The 22,423-nt window shown below is 48.8% G+C and overlaps 1 protein-coding gene across 1 annotated transcript in view; it reads right to left on the reverse strand.

Moving 5' to 3' along the window:
- ST8SIA3 (ST8 alpha-N-acetyl-neuraminide alpha-2,8-sialyltransferase 3) overlaps positions 1-10,490 on the reverse strand; it is an 84,087-nt gene extending 73,597 nt beyond the window's left edge. The window contains exon 1 of the mRNA XM_077462961.1: positions 10,014-10,490. Within this exon, the coding sequence (XP_077319087.1) occupies positions 10,014-10,192 (179 nt within the window). The 5' untranslated portion in view covers positions 10,193-10,490. The remainder of the gene's footprint in view (positions 1-10,013) is intronic.
- Positions 10,491-22,423: the final 11,933 nt, after the last annotated feature.

A 22,423-nucleotide genomic window follows, 5' to 3' on the forward strand; every position in this document is an offset into this window, starting at 1 on the left:
AACCGCTGTGATAAGTGCTCCTACAAGCGCTTTTTCCTGTGCTGACCCGGACATGGAGTCACTCTCACTGTCTGAACGGTCCTGGTCCGCATCCTCTGACATGTCAGAACAGGGGCCACCTGCCACAGCAGGACTCGAGTCTGAATCAGAGCTTTCCCCAGAAGGCAGTGGGGTGAGGGGGGCAGATTTTACCCCCCTTGCACCCGCACGCCGCTTCCACCTTGGCAACCAAGGCCTCCAGGACCGCCGACAGAGTGTCCATAGGCACCGCAGGTGCAGGGGAACCGTTTGCCATAACAGGGATGTCAGGGGACACCACTTAAGGACCTAAGGCAAGTCACACAAAATGTCCACCCTCCTAGCTGCCACAGACTGAGGGGCCCCCCGCAGGACTCACCACCCTGACCCAGGTACTGTGCTGTGCTGCTGCTGTCCGCTCTCCCCTGTGTCAGCCACGAGGTGCTCTGTGTAAAAAGAGCGCTGTTCTAGAAGGAAACCAGCACCCAGCACCCAGCGTTAGAGGCAAAACGAACCTAGGCCGCCTCAGCAAAAAATGCCTGAGGGTACCAGGAAAATGGCCACCGGACCTCCATAAAATGTCCTAAAGGAAAAAACTGTCTGTGGTTGCAGAAAAATGGCCGTGACCTCAGGAAAATGGCCGCTGTCCGCGCGGTGGCCTCCCTACATATACATAAAAATATTGTTTGCTGAATTTTTGGTCAGTTAAAAAAAACGTGCTAAAAACGCACCTCACCATTGAAATGCATTGAAAACACAGCAAAAACGCACCAATAACGCACCTGTTACATTTTTTATGCTTTTCTGAGTCACATGACCTAATGAAAACACACCAGCACAATAAAAATGTGTGAAAATCACATGCATTTTCAGTGCCATTATCAGCACCTTTTTCTTTATTGGCAAAATGCAGAAAAATAAAATTTTCAGCCGATCTGTCTCGGCTACCCAAATTTCGGTGCATCTCTAGTATAAACAGACACAAGTCCACCATAGAGGTGAATGGAGGGTCCGATTGGGTCCGCCTGTAAAACAACCAGACGCACCCAATCGGACTGATCATGTAGAAGGGGCCTAAGGCTGCTTTCACACTCATGCGCTGTGGTTTACCTGCACCTGTGGCTTTCCTGCGGGTTAGCTGCACTTTGCCATAGACTTCTATTATATCCTGCTGGTGTGGTGCACTTCTAGAAAGCGCAAAAAAAACCGCAGGTAATAACAGAAGTCTATGGCTCAGTGCAAGTAACCAGCACTGTGCTGCACCTACAGATCAGTTTGAAAGCAGCCCAGAGTAACCAGTGCAGAGAACAGATATGCCCATTGCTATTTGATTTTATTTAAAAACTGACCTCAATCTTCACTTCAGGAATCCCCCTGCAGGCATCGCTGGCTGTTACTGTCCTAGGCTGAGTGCATTTGGTATCAGCTCTGTTCACTACTGCAGAAGTATTCTTTCTCTACCAATGGCTCCATTCTCAATAACGGGGAACCCACAATCTGGCTTTCTGCCATCCCGGAACAGGAGGCCACTGGCCACATCAGTGGGTGGGCACCCCTGTTATAAACCTTTCTATCTGTACCTTGTGTTTTTTTTATCTACATAAGATGTACACTGATGATGTAGTTCCTGGGTGTCATTTGTTGCCCTGTACAAACTGCCTATAGCAGGGTTAGGGCCGGTTCACACAGCGGGCGATGCGAGGCGACACGACTCGCCTCGCCTCGCTCCCGCAAGTCGCCCCCGTTCTGTACAATGGAACCGTTCTGAGAGGAGCGACTCGAGTCGCTCCGACTCAGAAAAAAGGTTCCTGTACTACTTTCGGGCGACCTCGGGGCGACTTGCATTGACTTCTATACAGAAGTCATTTGCAAGTCGCCGCCGAGGCCGCTGCAGGTCGCGGCGAGGCAAGTCGAGTCGCCTCGCCTGCAGTGTGAACCGGCCCTTATGGTGCCCACACACTAGATCAGGGGTGTCCAAACTTTTTTTCAAAGAGGGCCAGATTTGATGAAGTGAACATGCGTGAGGACCGACCAGTTTGCCTGACATTCTTTGAACCATTAAAATGAAAGGCAAATTAACTAATACACTGCCCAACAAGAATACTCTTACCTTTGTGGCTGTGTGTGGTGAGGTCTAAGGATGAGCTTGGGCGTGATAATTGGATATACTGTATTTATCGGTGTATAACACACACCTTCACTTTAAGAGGGAAAGTTTCAGGAAAAAGAACAGTCATTCAATGCCAGCCCAGGAGAAGGGACTTCCTATTACAGAGGCCGCCGAGTGAACAGGAGATTCTCCTGTATGTAATCTGACGGCACTTGTCCCGCCCCTCTGAGGAACAATATATAAAGTATAAATCTTTTGTGGCCCTCCAACTAATCCACGAGCACTGCGGGGCGCTCAGGGATTAATTGGGGACCACAAAAGATATATATATATCCAAATTACCAGTGGGGCCGTATAAAACTGGTCCACGGGCCGGACTTTGGATATGCCTGCACTAGACAACAAATCATTGGAAAATCTGTCATTTGGACAGTTTGTTTGTTTTTCGTCCAGTTAATGGGCTAAGATCGAAAATCTATAAACAGAAGAAAAACAGCGCCAATCTAAGTGCAGTATTTTTAGTTCACAGACATTTAATTTGTAAAGTTATACACTCACTCTCTACCAGAAAGTTTCAGGCACATCATGTTTTTAGAAAGGTCTCTGGGGGACATCGCAGGGCTCCCGAGGAGAAGTGGTTTCTCATTCGGCTGTGTCTCTCGTCCGGTGGCGCCGGTGGTTCCCAGCGTCGCACGGCCCGGTGTAGCAGCGTCAGGGAGGTCCGTTCGTTGGTACGTTGGGGGCGCACTGCGATGACGTTCGTTATGGTTTACGTTGCACGCGTTCGGAGCATGCGTGCTCCTTCATCAGGCAAAAAACCCTAAATCCGCTATACACACTAACTATAGCAGATCCCCCCCCCCTCCTCTTTTTTCCTTCTTCACTCCCCCCATCCAGGACATATATAATCCAGCAGCGCAACACACAAAAAAACATTTTTTTAAGATCGAAAATCGGTTGTGACGGTTTTGAGCCAAAAAAAAATCGAAGGACCAGGTTGGGGAAATTCTAGCCAACAGACAATAAATTGAAAGGTTGTGTTTCTCGCCTGTTAAAAATTAAACTGTTGGTACTGTGCATACAAACGAGTAACAGATTAATTTATGTAAATTGTACAATTTGAAATGCAGTCATTAAAGGTTTTTCAGGATTTCCCTCAGATGAAACGGCTGTGGTAATTACTAAGGCAGTGAAACTGATCAAATCACCTGCACAAAATAATGGAGAGCCTGAAAACATGACCTATTGGGGTGCCTTGAGGACTGGAGTTAAGAAACGCTGGTCTAGATACTGACGCTTCCTGTGCAGAAACTATATATCCAGCTATGCCTGGGTCTCTCAGTCCAGTGCTCTGCAGTTGAGAGCTTTATGCCTTGTACACACGGTCGTTGAATCCGTCGGAATGCTTCTTATCAGACCGTGTCGTCAGATAATCCGACTGTGTGTGGTATGCATGGGACTGATTCCGTCCGAATCTCCGTCGGACCCAATTTTCCAACATGTTGGAAATATTTCCCGACCAACTGGGCCGGTCGGACCTAATCCGATCATGTGTAGAGAATTTTGATCGGACCAAGTGCCACGCATGCTCAGATCAAATTCCTACATCAAAGCTATTGGCTACTAGTCTGAATCTAGTCCTATCGTAACGAAATTACGTCATCACGTTCTGAAAGATCGGATTTTTCGACAACTTAGTCCGACCGTGTGTATGCAACAGTTTCGGACACAATCCGTCAGACTAAATCTGACGGACAAAATCCGACAGATTTGGTTGTGGAAATCTCCGACCGTGTGTACAGGGGCTAATAGTAATTAGATCTTACACAGGCAAAACCAACAGAAATTAAAAGAACAGATTTGTTTCATCACCTTAGCACTCCCACATTTGTAACGCAGCACAGAAAGGGCAAGGCATGCACTGGACACTGTGTGCCTGGGAAAGAGTTATCTTGTTCCTTCAGTGAATAGGGGACAAGCTAGATGAATGAATAGATGGACATAGGGGAATTCATCAGTCATGACACTTTATGGACCTTGCTTTGTGCACTGGTGCGCAGTTATGTTGGAACAGGAAGGGGCCATCCCCAAACTGTTCCCACAACGTTGGGAGCATGAAATTGTCCAAAATGTCTTGGTATGCTGACGCCCTAAGAGTTCCCTTCACTGGAACTAAGGGGCCCAGACCAACCCCTGAAAAACAACCCCACACCATAATCCCCCCTCCACCAGATGTTTTGGACCAGTGCACAAAGCAAGGTCCATAAATTCATGGATGAGCAAGTTTGGGGTGGAGGAACTTGACTGGCCTCACCCCAATAAAATACCTTTGGGATGATTTAGAGACTGCGAGCCAGGCCTTCTTGTACAACATCAGTGCCTGACCTCACAAATGTGCTTCTGGAAGAATGGTCAAACATTCCCATAGACACTCCTAAACCTTGTGGACAGCCTTCCCAGAAGAGCTGAAGCTGTTATAGCTGCAAAGGGTGGGCCAATGCAATATTGAACCCTATGGACTAAGACAGGGATGCCATTAGAGTTCATGTGCGTGTAAAGGCAGGTGTCACAATACTTTTGACTATATCGTGTATTTGTTACATGGGCAGCAAAAAGTTAAATGCGTTTTTTCCAAGGTGCACAATCTAGGCAGACTGAAGGCCGTTGTCTACGGCTTTTGCTCGCTTCAAGTGGGTTTAGCTTTCCCATGCAAATCTATAGGAATACCAAACCAACCTGAAACTGGTCAGATGTACCCATCAGTGAATTCTGAAAGATTCTGAAAATCTCTCAAACTGACGCCACCGAGACAATCCCAAAGCCAATCGATGTGGTTATACATTGGTCAGTTGTTTACAGCTGAGCTTTTCACATTTGGTAGCGGTTTCTGTAAACATCGGCAAATGGCAAAGCCCGGTGGAACATTAAAGAAGAACTTCTAGACCTGCTAATGCTAGCACCTTCTCCCCCACAGCTTCAAAAGTTAGGCATGTGTGCCTATGTGCTGAAGGGCTCTGCTTAGCCTTCAGGACCTGAGGCACATTTACAAACGGGCCCACTTTCCCCATACATGTGTACTCAACATAGGTCCGAGATCTCCAAAACAGCATCAGATCCAAGCAGTCTCAATGCAGGAGTACATGGAAAGCAACGTTCCTGATGTACTCTTTTCACAATATAACGCAGTAAGGAGCTGTGGTTGAGTGCATGAATGGAGTGTCATTTTGTGACACTTCAATAAAGTTGGAAAAAATAAAAAAATGTAAACAGTGCGATACATTGGAATAACCTACAAGCTCTTTAGCGCATGGGCCGGCCCATTCACACTCCTCCATTCCTGTGTGTTGCACAAGTCTTCATGCACTGGTCCCTACAGAGTCCACGGAATGACTCTGCTGGGACCCGGAGGGTGCCACGTACAGACGCCCTATCAGATGCATTAGAAGAGACGGCTGTATGCGGAGGTGGGTTGGGTAAAGTATGCGCACAGAGGTATACGCCAAACACAGATAGTGTTGGTTCGGCACTTAGATCTTTGTGTGTGTGAGAGCTTTATACAATCCCCCCCCGACACACAACCTAATTTTCTAATGGCGGCAGTACGGAGTGGCCGCGGGTCCCCGGAGAATAGTTAGCCTTTATACGGTCATGTGTATGATGAGCCCTTCACATTCTTTTTTTGACCCCCGTTCACATCTACGCGATTGCAGAATGCGATTCCCGATGACGCTAAAATCACATCAAAAGCCCGGTTAGCAGATGGGCGTTTTGGTGTGTGACAAACACATTACAAACGGCTGTTGAAATAACACGCAATTGTTCCATGCCTGAAAAAGGTTGCAGGAGCTTTTTTGGCATGTTGGGCAGCCCTATGCGAGATACGTGGAAACGTGACCAAAACAGTGAGTGGGAATGAATGGGGCCTAACCGTACCTTGTGTTATTGTTACACATTCACCGTGAGTAGGCTGCAAGCCAAATGAACCGACCAAACCACACACCTGAAGAATGTATTCCAACACCGCATACCACAATACACCACAATACACCACAATACACCACAATACACCACAATACACCACGATACACCACAATACACCACAATACACCACAATACACCACGATACACCACGATACACCACAATACACCACAATACACCACGATACACCACGATACACCACAATACACCACAATACACCAAACCACCATACCATGCATTGTGCTGCACAGCAACATGGACCTGGCTACTTCCCCAGAAATATCTACCTGGCTGCTCTCTAGTACATGCACCTGGCTGCTCCTCTCTCTATGTCCCTGGCTCTTCTCTATGTCCCTGGCTCCTCTCTTTATGTCCCTGGCTCCTCTCTCCATGTCCCTGGCTCTTCTCTCCATGTCCCTGGCTCTTCTCTCTCCGTGTCCCTGTCTCCTCTCTCTCCGTGTCCCTGTCTCCTCTCTCTGTGTGTCCCTGGCCCCTCTCTCTCTCTGTCCCTGGCCACTCTCTCTCTCTATGTCCCTGGCTCTTCTCTATGTCCCTGGCTTCTCTCTCTATGTCCCTGGCTCTTCTCTCCATGTCCCTGGCTCTTCTCTCCATGTCCCTGGCTCTTCTCTCCATGTCCCTGGCTCTTCTCTCTCCGTGTCCCTGTCTCCTCTCTCTCTCCGTGTTCCTGGTCCTTCTCTCTCCGCGTTCCTGGTCCCTCTCTCTGTGTGTCCCTGGCCCCTCTCTCTCTATGTCCCTGGCTCTTTTCTATGTCCCTGGCTCTTCTCTCTGTCCCTGGCTCCTCTCTCTATGTCCCTGGCTCTTCTCTCTCCGTGTCCCTGGTCCTTCTCTCTCCATGTTCCTGGTCCCTCTCTCTGTGTGTCCCTGGCTCCTCTCTATGTCCCTGGCTCATCTCTATGTCCCTGGCTCATCTCTATGTCCCCGGCTCTTCTCTATGTCCCTGGCTCATCTCTATGTCCCCGGCTCATCTCTATGTCCCTGGCTCTTCTCTCTATGTCCCTGGCTCTTCTCTCTATGTCCCTGGCTCTTCTCTCTATGTCCCTGGCCCCTCTCTCTCTATGTACCTGGTTACTCTCTCTATGTCCCTGGCACCTCTCTCTCTGTCCCTGGCTCCTCTCTCTATCTCCTCTCTCTATGTCCCTGGCTCCTCTCTCTCTTTGTCCCTGGCTCCTCTCTCTATGTCCCTGGCTCATTTATGTGTCCCTGGATCCTCTTTCTATATCCCTGGCTCTTCTCTCTATGGCTCTGGCTCTTCTCTCTATGGCCCTGGCTCTTCTCTCTATGGCCCTGGCTTATCTCTCTCTCTGTCCCTGGCTCTTCTCTCTGTCTCATCTCTCTTTGTCCCTGGCTCCTCTCTCTCTCTCTCTGTGTCCCTGGTTCCTCTCTGTGTCCCTGTCTCCTCTCTCTCCGTGTCCCTGTCTCCTCTCTCTCTCCGTGTCCCTGGTCCTTCTCTCTCCATGTTCCTGGTCCCTCTCTCTGTGTATCCTTGGCCCCTCTCTCTCTCTGTCCCTGGCTCCTCTCTATGTCCCTGGCTCATCTCTATGTCCCTGACTCTTCTCTCTATGTCCCTGGCTCCTCTTTCTCTATGTCCCTGGCTCTTCTCTCTATGTCCCTGGCTCCTCTCTATGTCCCTGGCTCCTCTCTATGTCCCTGACTCTTCTCTCCATGTCACTGGCTCTTCTCTCTATGTCCCTGGCTCCTCTCTCTCCGTGTCCCTGTCTCCTCTCTCTCCGTGTCCCTGTCTCCTCTCTCTCCGTGTCCCTGTCTCCTCTCTCTCCGTGTCCCTGGTCCTTCTCTGTCCATGTTCCTGGTCCCTCTCTCTGTGTATCCCTGGCCCCTCTCTCTCTCTGTCCCTGGCTCCTCTCTCTGTCCATGGCTCCTCTCTCTGTCCATGGCTCCTCTCTCTGTCCATGGCTCCTCTCTCTGTGTATCCCTGGCCCCTCTCTCTCTCTGTCCCTGGCTTCTCTCTCTGTCCCTGGCTCCTCTCTCTGTCCCTGGCTCCTCTCTATGTCCCTGGCTCCTCTCTATGTCCCTGACTCTTCTCTCTATGTCCCTGACTCTTCTCTCTATGTCCCTGGCTCCTCTTTCTCTATGTCCCTGGCTCCTCTTTCTCTATGTCCCTGGCTCTTCTTTCTATGTCCCTGGCTCTTCTCTCTATGTCCCTGGCTCATCTCTATGTCCCTGACTCCTCTTTCTCTATGTCCCTGGCTCCTCTTTCTCTATGTCCCTGGCTCCTCTTTCTCTATGTCCCTGGCTCTTCTTTCTATGTCCCTGGCTCTTCTCTCTATGTCCCTGGCTCATCTCTATGTCCCTGACTCCTCTCTCTCTCTGTCCCTGGCTCCTCTCTCTATCTACTCTCTCTATATCCCTGGCTTCTTTATGTGTCCCTGGATCCTCTCTCTATATCCCTGGCTCTCCTCTCTCTATGTCCCTGGCTCTTCTCTCTATATCCCTGGCTCTTCTCTCTATGGCCCTGGCTCTTCTCTCTCTATGTCCCTGGCTCCCCTCTCTCTCTCTGTCCCTGGCTCCTCTCCCTATCTCCTCTCTCTATGTCCCTGGCTCCACTCTCTGTTCCTGGCTCCTCTCTCTCTGTGTCCCTGGCTCCTCTCTGTGTCCCTGGTTCCTCCCTGTGTCCCTGTCTCCTCTCTCTATGCCCCTGGCTCTTCTCTCTATGCCCCTGGCTCCTCTCTATGTCCCTGGCTCTTCTCTATGCCCCTGGCTCTCCTCTCTCGCTCTACGTCCCTGGATCCTCTCTATGTCCCTCTTTCTCTCTATGTCCCTGGCTCCTCTCCCGCTCTCTACATCCCTGGATCCTCTCTATGTCCCTGGCTCTCCTCTCTCTATGTCCCTGGCTCCTTTCTCTCTCTATGTCCCTGGATCCTCTCTATGTCCCTGGCTCCTCCCTATGTCCCTATCTCTCTATGTCCCTGGCTCTCCTCTCTCTGTGTCCCTGGCTCTGTGTCCCTGGCTCTGTGTCCCTGGCTCTCCTCTCTCTATGTCCCTGGCTCTTCTCTCTATGTCCCTGGTTCCTCTCTCTATGTCCCTGGCTCTTCTCTCTCTATGTCCCTGGCTCTTCTCTATCCATGTCCCTCGTTCCTATCTCTATGTCCCTGGCTCTTCTCTCTCTATGTCCCTGGCTCTTCTCTCTGTGTCCCTGGATCTTCTCTCTCTATGTCTCTGGTACCTCTCTCTATGTCCCTGGCTCTTCTCTCTCTATGTCCCTGGCTCTTCTCTCTATGTCCCTGGCTCTTCTCTCTCTGTGTCCCTGGATCTTCTCTCTTTGTCTCTGGTACCTCTCTCTATGTCCCTGGCTATTCTCTCTCTATTTCCCTGGCTCTTCTCTCTCTATGTCTCTGGTTCCTCTCTCTATGTCCCTGGCTCTTCTCTCTCTATGTCCCTGGCTCTCCTCTCTCTATGTCCCTGGCTCTTCTCTCTATGTCCCTGGCTCTCCTCTCTCTATGTCCCTGGCTCTTCTCTCTATGTCCCTGGCTCTCCTCTCTCTATGTCCCTGGCTCTCCTCTCTCTATGTCCCTGGCTCTTCTCTCTATGTCCCTGGCTCTCCTCTCTCTATGTCCCTGGCTCTTCTCTCTATGTCCCTGGCTCTCCTCTCTCTATGTCCCTGGCTCTCCTCTCTCTATGTCCCTGGCTCTTCTCTCTATGTCCCTGGCTCCTCTGTGGGTAGCAGTGGCCGGTGACACAGCAGAGCCTGTTGCTAGGTGACACCATGAGGGTGACAATGTGACACAATGAGGACCCCAGGGGCCCCTCAGTACCCACGGAGCCCAGTGCGCCTGCGCAGATCCGTCCACACCCCCCCCCCCCCAAGAACACAGGCAACCCCCCCCCCCCCCATACACCCCGAATTACCCCCTCGCCCATCCCCCTCACCTGAATCCGGCGTGGAACATGTACATTCGGGGGCCCCCGGGCCCGGCGTACTTGGGGGTGGTGAAGATGTTGTCCTTCTTGAGGGAGACGTAGGAGATGAGGGAGAGGATGAGGAGGGCGACACTCAGCATCACCAAACCCAGAACACTCGCCACCCGCACCATCTTGTACACTCTCATCCCTCAGATGATGGAGGAGGACGGGGAGTGAGGAGAGAGAGGAGGAGAGGAGGACAGATAATCCTCATCCACACACACACACTGTGCACCCGGCTGTCACTGAGAGACGGCGGACGGAGGGGAGAGCACCCTGACTATGGCGGGGCCGGCCTCCCTCATATTATACGGAGAGAGAGAAGGAGAGAGACGGAGAGGGCCCGACCGAGGAGGAGCCGCCTCACACACAGGGCTCCCCCAGGAATGTCTGTACCAGGGGCCCCTCCTTCCTATGGCATCACCACAACACGGCCCCTCCCTCAGATGGCATCACCACAACAGGGCCCCTCCCTCAGATGGCATCACCACATCTCGGCCCCTCCCTCAGATGGCATCACCACAACTCGGCCCCTCCCTCAGATGGCATCAGTAACAAAACAAAGCCCCTCCCTCAGATGGCATCAGTACCAAAACAAAGCCCCTCCCTCAGATGGCATCAGTACCAAAACAAAGCCCCGCCTTCAGATGGAATCACCACAACACAGCCCCTCCCTCAGATGGCATCACCACAGCACGGCCCCTTCCTCAGATGGCATCAGTACCAAAACAAAGCCCCTCCCTCAGATGGCATCACCACAACACGGCCCGCCCTCAGATGGCAGTACCAAAACAAAGCCCCTTCCTTAGATGGCATCACCACAACATGGCCCATCCCTAAGATGGCATCAGTACCAAAACAAAGCCCCTTCCTCAGATGGCATCAGTACCAAAACAAAGCCCCGCCCCAGATTACATTACCACAACACAGCCCCTCCCTCAGATGGCATCACCACAACAGGGACCCATCCCTCAGATGGCATCACCACAACAGGGACCCATCCCTCAGATGGCATCAGTACCAAAACAAAGCCCCGCCCTCAGATGGAATCACCACAAAAGGGTCCCCTCCCTCAGATGATATCACTACAACAGGTACCCCTCCCTCATATGGCATCACATACCACACCAGGGGCCCCTCTCTTATGTGTGTCACTATAGCAGGGGCCCCTTCTCTCCTGTGTGTCACCATACTAGGGATCCCTTCCTCATATATGGGTCACCATACTTTCATACATCATACATGTGGCACTAGGGGCCCCAGTCTCACCATACCAGGTGCCGCTCCCTCAGATGGCATTACCACAACATAGCCCCTCCCTCAGATGGCATCAGTACCACAACAGGGGCCCCTCCCTCAGATGGCATCAGTACCAAAACAAAGTCCCTCCCTCATATGGCATCACCACAACAGGGGCCCCTCCCTCATATGGCATCACCACAACACGGCGCCTCCCTCAGATGATATCACCACAACACGGCCCCTCCCTCAGATGGCATCAGTACCAAAACAAAGCCAATCACCACAGCAGGGGCCCCTCCCTCAGATGGCATCACCACAACACAGCCCCTCCCTCAGATGGCATCACCACAACAGGGGCCCCTCCCTCATATGGTATCACCACAACAGGGACCCCTCCCTCATAGGGCATCACCACAACAGGGGCCCCTCCCTCATATGGTATCACCACAACAGGGGCCCCTAACTCACATGACATCACCACAACAGGAGCCCCTTCGTCAAATGGAATCACCACAACAGGTGCCTCTCCCTCAGATGTAATCACTATGACAGGTGCCCCTCCCTCAGATGATATCACCACAACAGGGGCCCCTCCCTCATATGGGTAACCATACTTTCATACATCATCACTTGTGACACCAAGGGCCTCACTCTCACCATACCAGGTGCCGCTCCCTCAGATGGCATCACCATAATACAGCCCCTCCCTCAGATGGCATCACCACAACATGGGCCCCTCCCTCAGATGATATCACCACAACAAGGGCCCCTCCCTCATATGACATCACCACAACATGGCCCCTCCCTCAGGTGGCATCAGTACCAAAACAAAGCCCCTCCCTCAGATGGCATCACCACAACAGGGGCCCCTCCCTCCTATGGTATTACCACAACAGGGGCCCCTCCCTCATATGGAATCACAACAGCTGCCCCTCCCTCAGATGTAATCACCACAACAGGGGCCCCTCCCTGACATAGTATCATCACAACATGGCCCGTCCCTCACCTGGCATCACCACAACAGGGGCCCCTCCTCATATGGCATCACTTACCATAGCAGGGGCCCTTCTCTCCTGTGTATCACTATACCATATGGGTCACCATACTCTCATACATCATCACTTGTGACACCAGGGGCCCCACTCTCACCACACCAGGTGCCCCTCCCTCATATGGCATCACCACAACTAGGAGCCCCTTCCCTCTTATGGCAGCATATTAGGGGGCCCCTCCCTTATGTGGCATTACTTATTACATCAGGGGCCCCCTCCTTCCTATGTCATGACCACAACAGATGTCCCTTCTCCTATGGCATTACCACAACTAGGGGCCTCTCCCTCCTATGGCAGCATATTAGGGGCCCCTCCCTCACTTATTACATCAGGGGCCCCCTCCTTCCTATGTCATGACCATAACAGGGGCCCCTCCTTCCTAGGCCCCTCCCTTATATGTCATCATGTATCAGATCAAGACCCCTCCCTCCTATGGCATCACCATACCAGGGGCTCCACTTTCCTATATCTTCTGCCTTGCAGCACCAGGGTCATCGCTTTAATCCCCAACCACAGTGCCACCTGCCTGGAGTTTGCATGTTCACTCTGTGCCTGCGTGGGTTTCCTCCCACACTACAAAGACATGCTGGGAGGTACATTGGCCCTAGTATGTGTATGAATGTGATTTAGGGAGCTCAGATTGTAAGCTCCTTGGGGGCAGGGACTGGTGTAACTGTACAATATACAGGATGGAAATAGATGACTGAGCACAGCTGCAATTTCTCCTGTACTGACTGATCATTATCACATGGCCTACCTGTTGGATTGGCTCTGCAGACTCCTCTTCTCCGTTGCCGATACCTGCAGGTTTCCTCAGGGGTGGATCCAGAGCCTAACCTCGGGAGGGGCACTGCCAGAAAATCTGTTTTTTTGCAGGCAATTTATCTGGGAAATGGCTGGTGCTGGTGCTTCAATCATCCTGGCACCATGGTTGTTATGGTGTCAAGGATGATTGAAGCACATTATTTCTATTAATACATTGTAATATAAAATGAAATGGTTCAACTCACCATAATGCAGAATCAGTGGGAGCCCTGAGCGTGTCACTTGGCACCATCGCCTGCCACACATTGCGGATTGTCACTTGCCTGCCAACAGATGCAGATTGTCACCTGCCACATGTTGTGGATTGTCACTTGCCACGTCACCTGCCACACCTTGCGGATTGTCACTTGCCACGTCACCTGCCACCAGATGCGGATTGTCCCTTGTCACGTCACCTGCCACACCTTACGGATTGTCACTTGCCACGTCACCTGCCACCAGATGTGGATTGTCCCTTGCCACGTCACCTGCCACACCTTGCGGATTGTCACGTGCCTGCTAAGGGGGTGTTTTGCTTGTCTCTTGCTTCTTTGTCCCAGAGTCAGGCAGCAGAGATATAATGGAATCCCTCTGCTGCCCATGCTGCCTGCACAGTAAGGGCGGAAGTTACTGCAGGGATGCGGGAGCGGTGAGAGATGATGTCATCTCTTGGCTCCCCTGCCCGCTGGCTCGTTGATTGGCCAGCTGCCCACTCACACCTAGCCTGCTCTCACCCGCCCACACACAGAGCCACACGCCCACCCGCCCACAAACCGAGCTGCCCGCTCTGTCATCCGCCCACAGAGCTGCCCGCTTTGTCCTCCGCTGGCAGACTAGCGGAGCTGCCGCTCTCTCATTCGCCGACCCACAACAAATTTCTTGGGGGTGGCAATTGCCCTGTTGCCCCCCTGGATCCACCCCTGGGTTTCCTGCCAATCCCCTGGACAGGTTTGTTGGTGACGGGGGACCTCTGGGCTTGTATGGCCCTCTGTGGAGACACCAATTACACAGCGAGACCCTTTAACTCCATGGCAACAGTGAGACTCCCCCCCATAACATTAACAAAAAAAAATAAATCTGAAATATTGAATATCACGTTGTCAAGTAAACAAGTACAGGCTCTTCAATCTTCTTTCTCTTTCCCCTGGGCATTTACATCTTTGTTATACCTTGGGGTAAAATTGACTTCTTCAATAGATAAGGGTTTTTCATGCAAATTTTCCACCATTACTGTGTGAACTTTTCTGTAGATTTGGAAAGATGGAATAAAGGTCCCTACACTTGGATGGGTAGGAACGCTATTCTCAAAATGAATATCCTACCAAGACTACTAAATTTTATTCAGACTTTACCGATAGCTGTCCCAGAGTCATTTTTTAAATCAGTTCGTAGTGCCTTTTATTAGATTTGTTTGGGCAAAAAAACATCCCCGAATAGCCTTTCACTATCTGCCAATGCCTAAAACCCAGGGTGGTATGGCTCTCCCGGATCCGATAAAATATTACAAAGCAGTTAATCTCGCCAGGGTACTAGCCTGGTGTAGAGATGAGGGACATAAAACCTGGGTATCGATAGAACAATCATGTACAGAGATCCCATTGTGTTGTTTGCCATGGTTACGGCCAAGAATTTTGGGAACATTAAGACAGCACCCTTTGATAGGGGCAACTTTAAGAATAATCCAACAAAGCAATTTATTTGTAGAGGTGGAGGGGGAAATTACCCGGCTCTTTCCAGTTCTGGGGAATCCTTTATTCCCTCCAGGGTATACAGATAGCTTTAAACAAGCAAGGAGAGATGGTAAAATCAGATTAGGCGATTTTCTTGAACAAGGATGAAAACTGCGTCGGAAATACAGCTTATGTTCAACCCGCCATTGGATTTTTGGCAGATGCAACAGCTTACTCACTTTCTCAGTTCTCTTATGCGGGGAGAGAGATCAGATCGCCATAAAAATCCGCCAATGGAAAATCTTTGATAGAAAAACCTACTTCCCATGCAGTATCGGAGGTATATAAAATATTAATAGATCCTCCGGAAGATTATGTCCCTAGATTTCTTGAGAAATTGGAAAGGGACTTCATACCACATTTTCTAAAGAACAACGTAATCAAATCTTATATTTTGCACATTATTCTTCTACAGCCAGTAACTATCAAGAGTTATGCTATAAAATTCTTACGAGATGGTACAAAGTCCCATTGTTAATACAGAGAACTAATCCGGAAGAGACAAATATTTGTTGATGTTGTGGAGAATCGGTGAGCGATATGCTACATATCTTCTGGTCATGTCAAAATTACTAGATTTTTGGGTCAAAGTGAAAAAGATCATAAAACAGTTAACAGAATATGATTTGGGATCTGACCCAGCTAGATACCTCCTCCACCTTTCAGATTTTTCAAAACGTAAGTAACGAAACTCATTGGTCGCTCATTTGTTGAATGCAGCAAAGGCGTGTATTACAGCCTTATGGAAGCGGAGAACACCCCCTTCGATTTCACAGTGGTTTAAAAAAAATAGCTGACATATATGCTATGGAAAAAGGTATTGCAACCACACATGGTAAAGAGGAGAGGTTTGAATCAAAATGGGAACCTTGGTCACATTTCGTATCCACCAGAGAATACGGCAGGGCACATGTGGAAGAGGAACCAGAGGCGGAGGGATGAGAGAGAATTTAATTACTTTTGCTTTTTTTCTTTTTTTTTTTTTTAATAAATCGTATGAAAAAGGAAATGATATATATTTAAGATATGTTTTGTGATACGCATGCAATGGAATTGTATTTGTGTTAATGTATAAAAATTGTTGAAAAAAAATATAGAATTTACAAAAAAAATGTCCTTTTTTTTATAATTTAACATATGGGGGGGGGGATAGGGAAAAATTATTTGGCAGTGAAAGGGTTAAAGTGGTTGTAAACCCCTTACGACCACTTTTACCTACAGGTAAGCCTAGATTAATGCCGCGTACACACGACCGGGCTTTCCGGCAGAAAAGGTCTGACGGTCTTCCTGACTGAGTTACGACGGACTTCCGAAAGAACGGACTTGCCCACACACGAACGTACTAAAGTCTGTTCGAAAGTCCGTTCATTTTGACCGTGATGAGGCATGACGGGACTAGAAAATGAAGTTCAATAGCCAGTAGCCAATAGCTGTCCTTGAGTCGTATTTGGTCCGTCGGCCCAGCATACAGACGAACGGTTTTCCCGATAGAAATTGAGTCAATCAGACAGATTTGAAACATGTTCTATTTCTAGGTCAGTCTGAATTTTTTTAGAGAAAAATGATTGGATTATCCCACACACGATCGGAATATCTAACGGAATCATTCCGTCGGACCTATTTTGCCGGAAAGTCCGGTCGTGTGTACACGGCATAAAGCTTACCTGTAGGTGCTCGAAATATCTCCCAAACCTCCACAGTTTAGGAGATATTTAGAACTGAGACAAGCGCCGATGTCTACGGTGCATTTGCCGTAGACAGCGCCGCAGGCATACTTTAGACTCATTTAGAAACATTGAAGAAGATTGTGCCTTTAATGGCGGCTCCCGTGCGCATGCGCGGGAGTGACGTCATTGCGGCTCCAGCCAATCATAGCCGCGATACCCAGAAGGAAGATGGACGCTTTGTGGAAGAGGGGACAGTGGTGACATTGCAGGCTTTGGTTTTAGGTAAGTGACACATAATGGGCTACTATGCAATGCACAGTAGCCCATTATGCTTTACCTTTGCAGGGGAACAAAGAGGAAGTAAAACCCATCAGGGTTTACTTCCTCTTTAAAGTGTGTGTATGTGTGTGTGTGTGTGTGTAGAGGAGGGGTTACTTAGTTTGACAGTTAAAGAGTTGAAACAAATGAACAATATAGTTTGGTAGTGAAAGGGTTAAAAACTGAAAGAAAAAAATTGATTTGGCAGTTGAAGAGAATGAATCTCCCTAAAGGGGACACAGACAGCAATAAAAACCTGACAGGGGTTCTAATCCCTCTCCACTCCATCCAACACTAACAATAAACAGGTTTTCCTTTAGTTATACTTGAACACATGGGCAAGAAATGTGAAAAAAACTGTTTTTGGTTGTGAAATGATTAAAAATGGGGAGGGTGGGGAGGGTTAAAAAAGAAATTGGTTTAGTGCTGAAAGGGTTAATAAGAGATAAAACTGAAAAAATCTTTGTTTTGCAAAGAAAGGGTTAAAAATTGAAAAATATTCAAGTTGAGACTCCAGCACAATGTGACGTTCATGTTGAGAACCCACCAAAATACCAGGGCAGCCATTTGAATATCTCCTCCCATGAAGATGAGGGCAAGCTTAAAGAAATGGATAGGAAGATCCTGGTGGTAGGGGATTCTGTTATTAGAGGGACAGAGAGGGAAATCAGTATATTGTTTCCCGGTCACATGAGTTTGGGACATTGCAGATCGGATGGATGGATTGTTGGATGGGGCTGGGGAGGACCCAGCTGTCATGGTACATATTGGAACCAACAACAACATTAGAAGAAAATGGAGTGCCCTACAAAATTATTTCAGGGACTTAGGGGCTTTATTGAAGAAAAGGACCTCCAAGGTAGCATTTTCAGAAATACTGCCTGTACCTCGAGCCACATCAAGGAGGCAGTAGGAGCTTAGGGAGCTTAGCAAGTGGCTGAAGAACTGGTGCAGGGAGGAGGGCTTTGGCTTCATGGAGACCTGGACTGACTTTTCAATTGGTTACTTGCTCTACAGCAGGGATGGACTGCACTTAAATGAGCAGGGTGCAGCTCTGTTGGGAAAGAAAATAACCAAAAAGTTGGAAAAATATTAAATCAACCACGTGTCATTCACATCGAGACTCCTCCAGAATGCAATGATTCTGTTGAGACTCGGGGAGAATGTAACTTTCCCACTAAGACTCCGTCAGATTGTGGCGTTACCATTGATGCTCTGGCAGAATGTGACATTCACAATGAGACTCCTACTGAATGTGACATTCACAATGAGTCTTCTCCAGAATGTGACATTCACAATGAGACTAGTCCAGAATGTTATGTTCACAATGAGTCTCCTCCAGAATGTGATGTTCACAATGAGTCTCCTCCAGAATGTGATGTTCACAATGAGTCTCCTCCAGAATGTGATGTTCATAATGAGACCCCTCCAGAATGTGATGTTCACAATGAGACTACTCTAGAATTTCAAAATCACAATGAGTCTTCTCCAGAATGTGTCATTCACAATGAGACTCCTCCAGAATGTGACATTCACATTAAGAATTCACCAGCATGTGACATTCACACCGAGACTCCACCAGCATGTGAGGTTTGCACCGAGACTCCACCAGCAGGTGACATTCACACTGAGACTCCACCAGCATGTGACGAAGATGGGAGCACGGTTACAAGAAAGGGTAGGCACACACTAGTGGTAGGAGATTCAGTTATTGGAAAGATACAGAGGGCAATCTGTCACAAAGACCATTATCGCCAAGCAGTATGTTTTTTTCCGGGTGCTCGGGTTCAGAACATTGTAGATTGCATGGACAGATTGTTGGATGGTGCTGGAGAGGACCCAGCTGTCATGGTACATATTGGTACCAATGACAAAGTTAGAGAAAGATGGAACGCCCTACAAAATTATTTCAGGTACTTAGGGGCTATATTAAAGAAAAGGTCCCCAAGGCAATATTTTCAGAAATACTGCCGGTACCTCTAGCCACACCAGAGAGGCAAAAGGAGCTCAGGGTACTTAACAAGTGGCTGAGGAACTGGTGCAGGGAGGAGGGGTTTGGCTTCATGGCAAACTGGGCTGACTTTTAAGGCAGTTACCATCTTTATAGTAGTGACGGATTGCACTTAAATGGGAAGGGTGCATCTTTTTTGGGATTGAAGATGGCCAAAATGTTATAATAAAATTTAAACTAGGTGATGAGGAGGGATTAGAGGATGATTTGCTAGTGAATATAAAGGAGAGAATCTTCAATTCAAGCCATCACTGGAATCCCCTACGGCATCAATCTCTTGAAAGATTCTCACTATCAGCTTCTGAATAACAAACTATCAATGTAGCTGGACAAACAAGACAATTGGCTGTTCCTAGAAGAAGACTCAACAAAAAGTTTGAGGAACCCTCCCAGGGACCAGGTACAGCTGTACCAACACAGGTCCCTGCACTGGTGGCGGCTGCCACTCCAGTAACTGGAGGGTCCTCCCATCAGGCCTCCATTTTTGTTTTTGGAGTTTCTGAATCATCAATATAGCTGGACAAACAAGACAATTAGCTGTTCCTAGAAGAATACTCAACAAAAAGTCTGAGGAACCCTCCCCGGGACCAGGTATGGCTGTAACAACACAGTGTCAGAAACCATGAAACAGACTGAGACAGAAGTACAATCAAATCACACTTGTTTATTAATAAAAATAAAAAGGTAAATAGAAAAAAGCGTAGTCAAGCAAAGCCAGAGTCCAGTAGCCAGATCGGGTAGTCAGCCAGTCCAAAGTTCATTAACCAGATCTGGTAATCAGCCAGGCCAGAGGTCAGGGATCTAAGGAGAGCAACTGCAAGCAGGATAAGAAGCCAGGAGGGATGTCAGCAAGCCAGTCTTGAAACAAACAGCAGGAGATGGTTCCTTGTGATGTGACCAACGTGAAGGCAAAGGAAAAGGTGAGCTGGAAGGCTTTAAATAGGCAGGTCAGATGAGCATCATCGGGAACAGCTGGTAACTGTGGAAAGAGAAGAGAGCTGGCAATTAGCCGACAGCTGAGCGGCCAGCCCAGAGGAGGAAGGGCTAAGCCAGCCCTGACACAGGTCCCTACACCGGTGGCGGCTGCCACTCCAGTAACTGGAGGGTCTTCGCATCAGCCCTTTATTTTCATTTTTGGAGCTTCTGAATTTCCAACTATCAATGTAGCTGGACAGACAAGACAATTGGCTGTTCCTAGAAGAAGACGCAACAAAAGGTCTGAGGAACCCTCCCAGGGACTAGGTATGGCTGTACTAACACAGATCCCTACACTGGTGGCGGCTGCCACTCCAGTAACTGGAGGGTCTTCCCATCAGCCCTCCAATTTTGTTTTTGGAGCTTCTGAATCACAAATTATTACTGTAGCTGGACAGACAAGACAATTGGCTACTCCTCAAAGAAGACTCAACATGAAGTCTGAGGAACCCTCCCAGGGACCAGGTACGGCTGTACCAACAAAGGTTTCTACATTGGTGGCGGCTGCCACTCCAGTAACTGGAGGGAACTCCCATCAGCCCTTTATTTCCCTTTCTGCAGCTTCTGAATCACCAGCTATCAATATAGTTGGACAAACAAGATAATTGGCTGTTCACAGAAGAAGACGCAACAAAAAGTCTGAGACACTTTCCCAGGGACCAGGTATGGCTGTACCAACACAGGTTCCTACACTGGTGGCGGCTGCCACTTCCGTAACCTGAAGGTCTTTCCAACAGCCTTCTATTTCCCTTTCTGCAGTTTCAGCAGAAGGTTTAAGGTTAAGCTTTAATGTTAATCAAAAATATCACATTCCAAAGGGAAAAGTAGAACAAAGGGGTATGGAAGAGGGAGGGAAGGGGAGGTTGGGGGAAAGGAAGGGGAGTGGGGTTCCCCCCAACCCTCACCCCTTCTTTCCTCCAACCTCTCTCCCCCCTCTTTTCCTCCCTCTCTCCCTCTTCCATACTCTCCCTCCCCCTCGTTCTACCTTTCCCTTTAGTATATCATATTATTGATTAACCTTAAAGCTTAATGTCTACATTTGGTCAAACAAGACAATTGGCTGTTCCTAGAAGAAGACTCAATAAAAAGTCTGAGGAACCCTCCGAGGGACCGGGTACGGCTGTACCAACACAGGTTCCTGCACTGGTGATGGCTGCCACTCGAGTATCCATAGGGTCTTCCCATCAGCCATTTATTTCCCTTTCTGCAGCTTCTGAATCACCAGCAATCAATATAGTTGGACAAACGAGACAATTGGCTGTTCATAGAAGAAGATGCAACAAAAAGTCTGAGAATATTTCCCAGGGACCAGGTATGGCTGTACCAACACAGGTTCCTACACTGGTGGCGGCTGCCACTTCAGTAACCGGAGGGTCTTCCTATCAGCCTTCTATTTTCCTTTCTGCAGCTTCAGCAGAAGCTTTAAGGTTAATCAAAAATATCACATTCTAAAGGGAAAAGTAGAACAAATGGGGGCTGGAGTATGGAAGAGGGAGAGAGGGAGGAAAGGATAGGGGGTAGGGGAGGTTGGGGGAAAGGGAGGGGTGTGGAGGTTCCCCCCCAGCCCTCACCCCTTCTTTCCTCCAAGCTCCCTGCCCCCCCTCCATCTCTCCCTCTTCCATACTCCTCCTCCCCCTTGTTCTACCTTTCCCTTTAGAATGTGATATTTTTGATTAACCTTAAAGCTAAATGTGTACATTTGGCAACTCTTGGATATTTATTTTTGGAAGACTTGGTTCAGTTCCCCCCGGGCCTAGCAGGCTGTTTACCACCAACATCTCAGGCACTTTTTTACAGGTGGTTATGTTTGATCGATGTTTTGTCAATCTATGTTAAGTAGTTGATTGTGTTGTGAAGTTTGGAGGCCAGTAGGCTTTTGAGCCATGTGTTGGACTGACTATAAGAGGAGGTTGGAGGTCGGTATGTTTTTGAGGCGTGTTAGACTGGCTATGAGGGGAGGTTGAAAACTGGTATATTTTTGGACCGACTATGAGGTTGCAACTCTTTTTGTCTTTAGAGGCAGGAGGAGTCTTTCTGGCTTTCTTTAGGCTTTCTCTGCTGGAGAAATGGGAACTCTTCCCACCAGTGAGGTCCTTTATGGAGAAGTCCAAGACCTCACTCACCAGGTGTGTATGAATCTGTACCCTGTGTGGGGGCTGCTTTAACTGCAAAAAGGACATCCATGCGGGTGTAGTTGCATGGACACACCCTGGGTGCGTTCGGGACTGTGCACTGGCACCCACACAGATGTCACATTGGGTACAGCTGCTGCACCCCAGTTGACAGCAATGGGACTGCCTACACAGGATGCTGGTGACACCTGTGCATCCACGTTCTGGTAAACATGGCCCTCCCATGGGGTACGGATTCATACCCTCTATATGAATGAGACCTAAGTGTAAATGGAATATTTAGCTCAATTGTGTTGCTAATTTAGGGACCACTGTACCGCTCTTTATTGTTATTTGGGTGTGTTTTATTATAGGAGTGTTATATATTGTAGATTAGGATAAGTTTGTATATGTTTTAGAGGTGTGCGTTATTCTTTGGGTGTGTGTTGGAGTGTTATATATAGATT

Source organism: Lithobates pipiens, unplaced genomic scaffold, assembly GCF_037356315.1.
Source record: "Lithobates pipiens isolate NorthernLeopardFrog02 unplaced genomic scaffold, aLitPip1_a1.2 Scaffold_3, whole genome shotgun sequence".
NCBI classification, from domain to species: domain Eukaryota; kingdom Metazoa; phylum Chordata; class Amphibia; order Anura; family Ranidae; genus Lithobates; species Lithobates pipiens.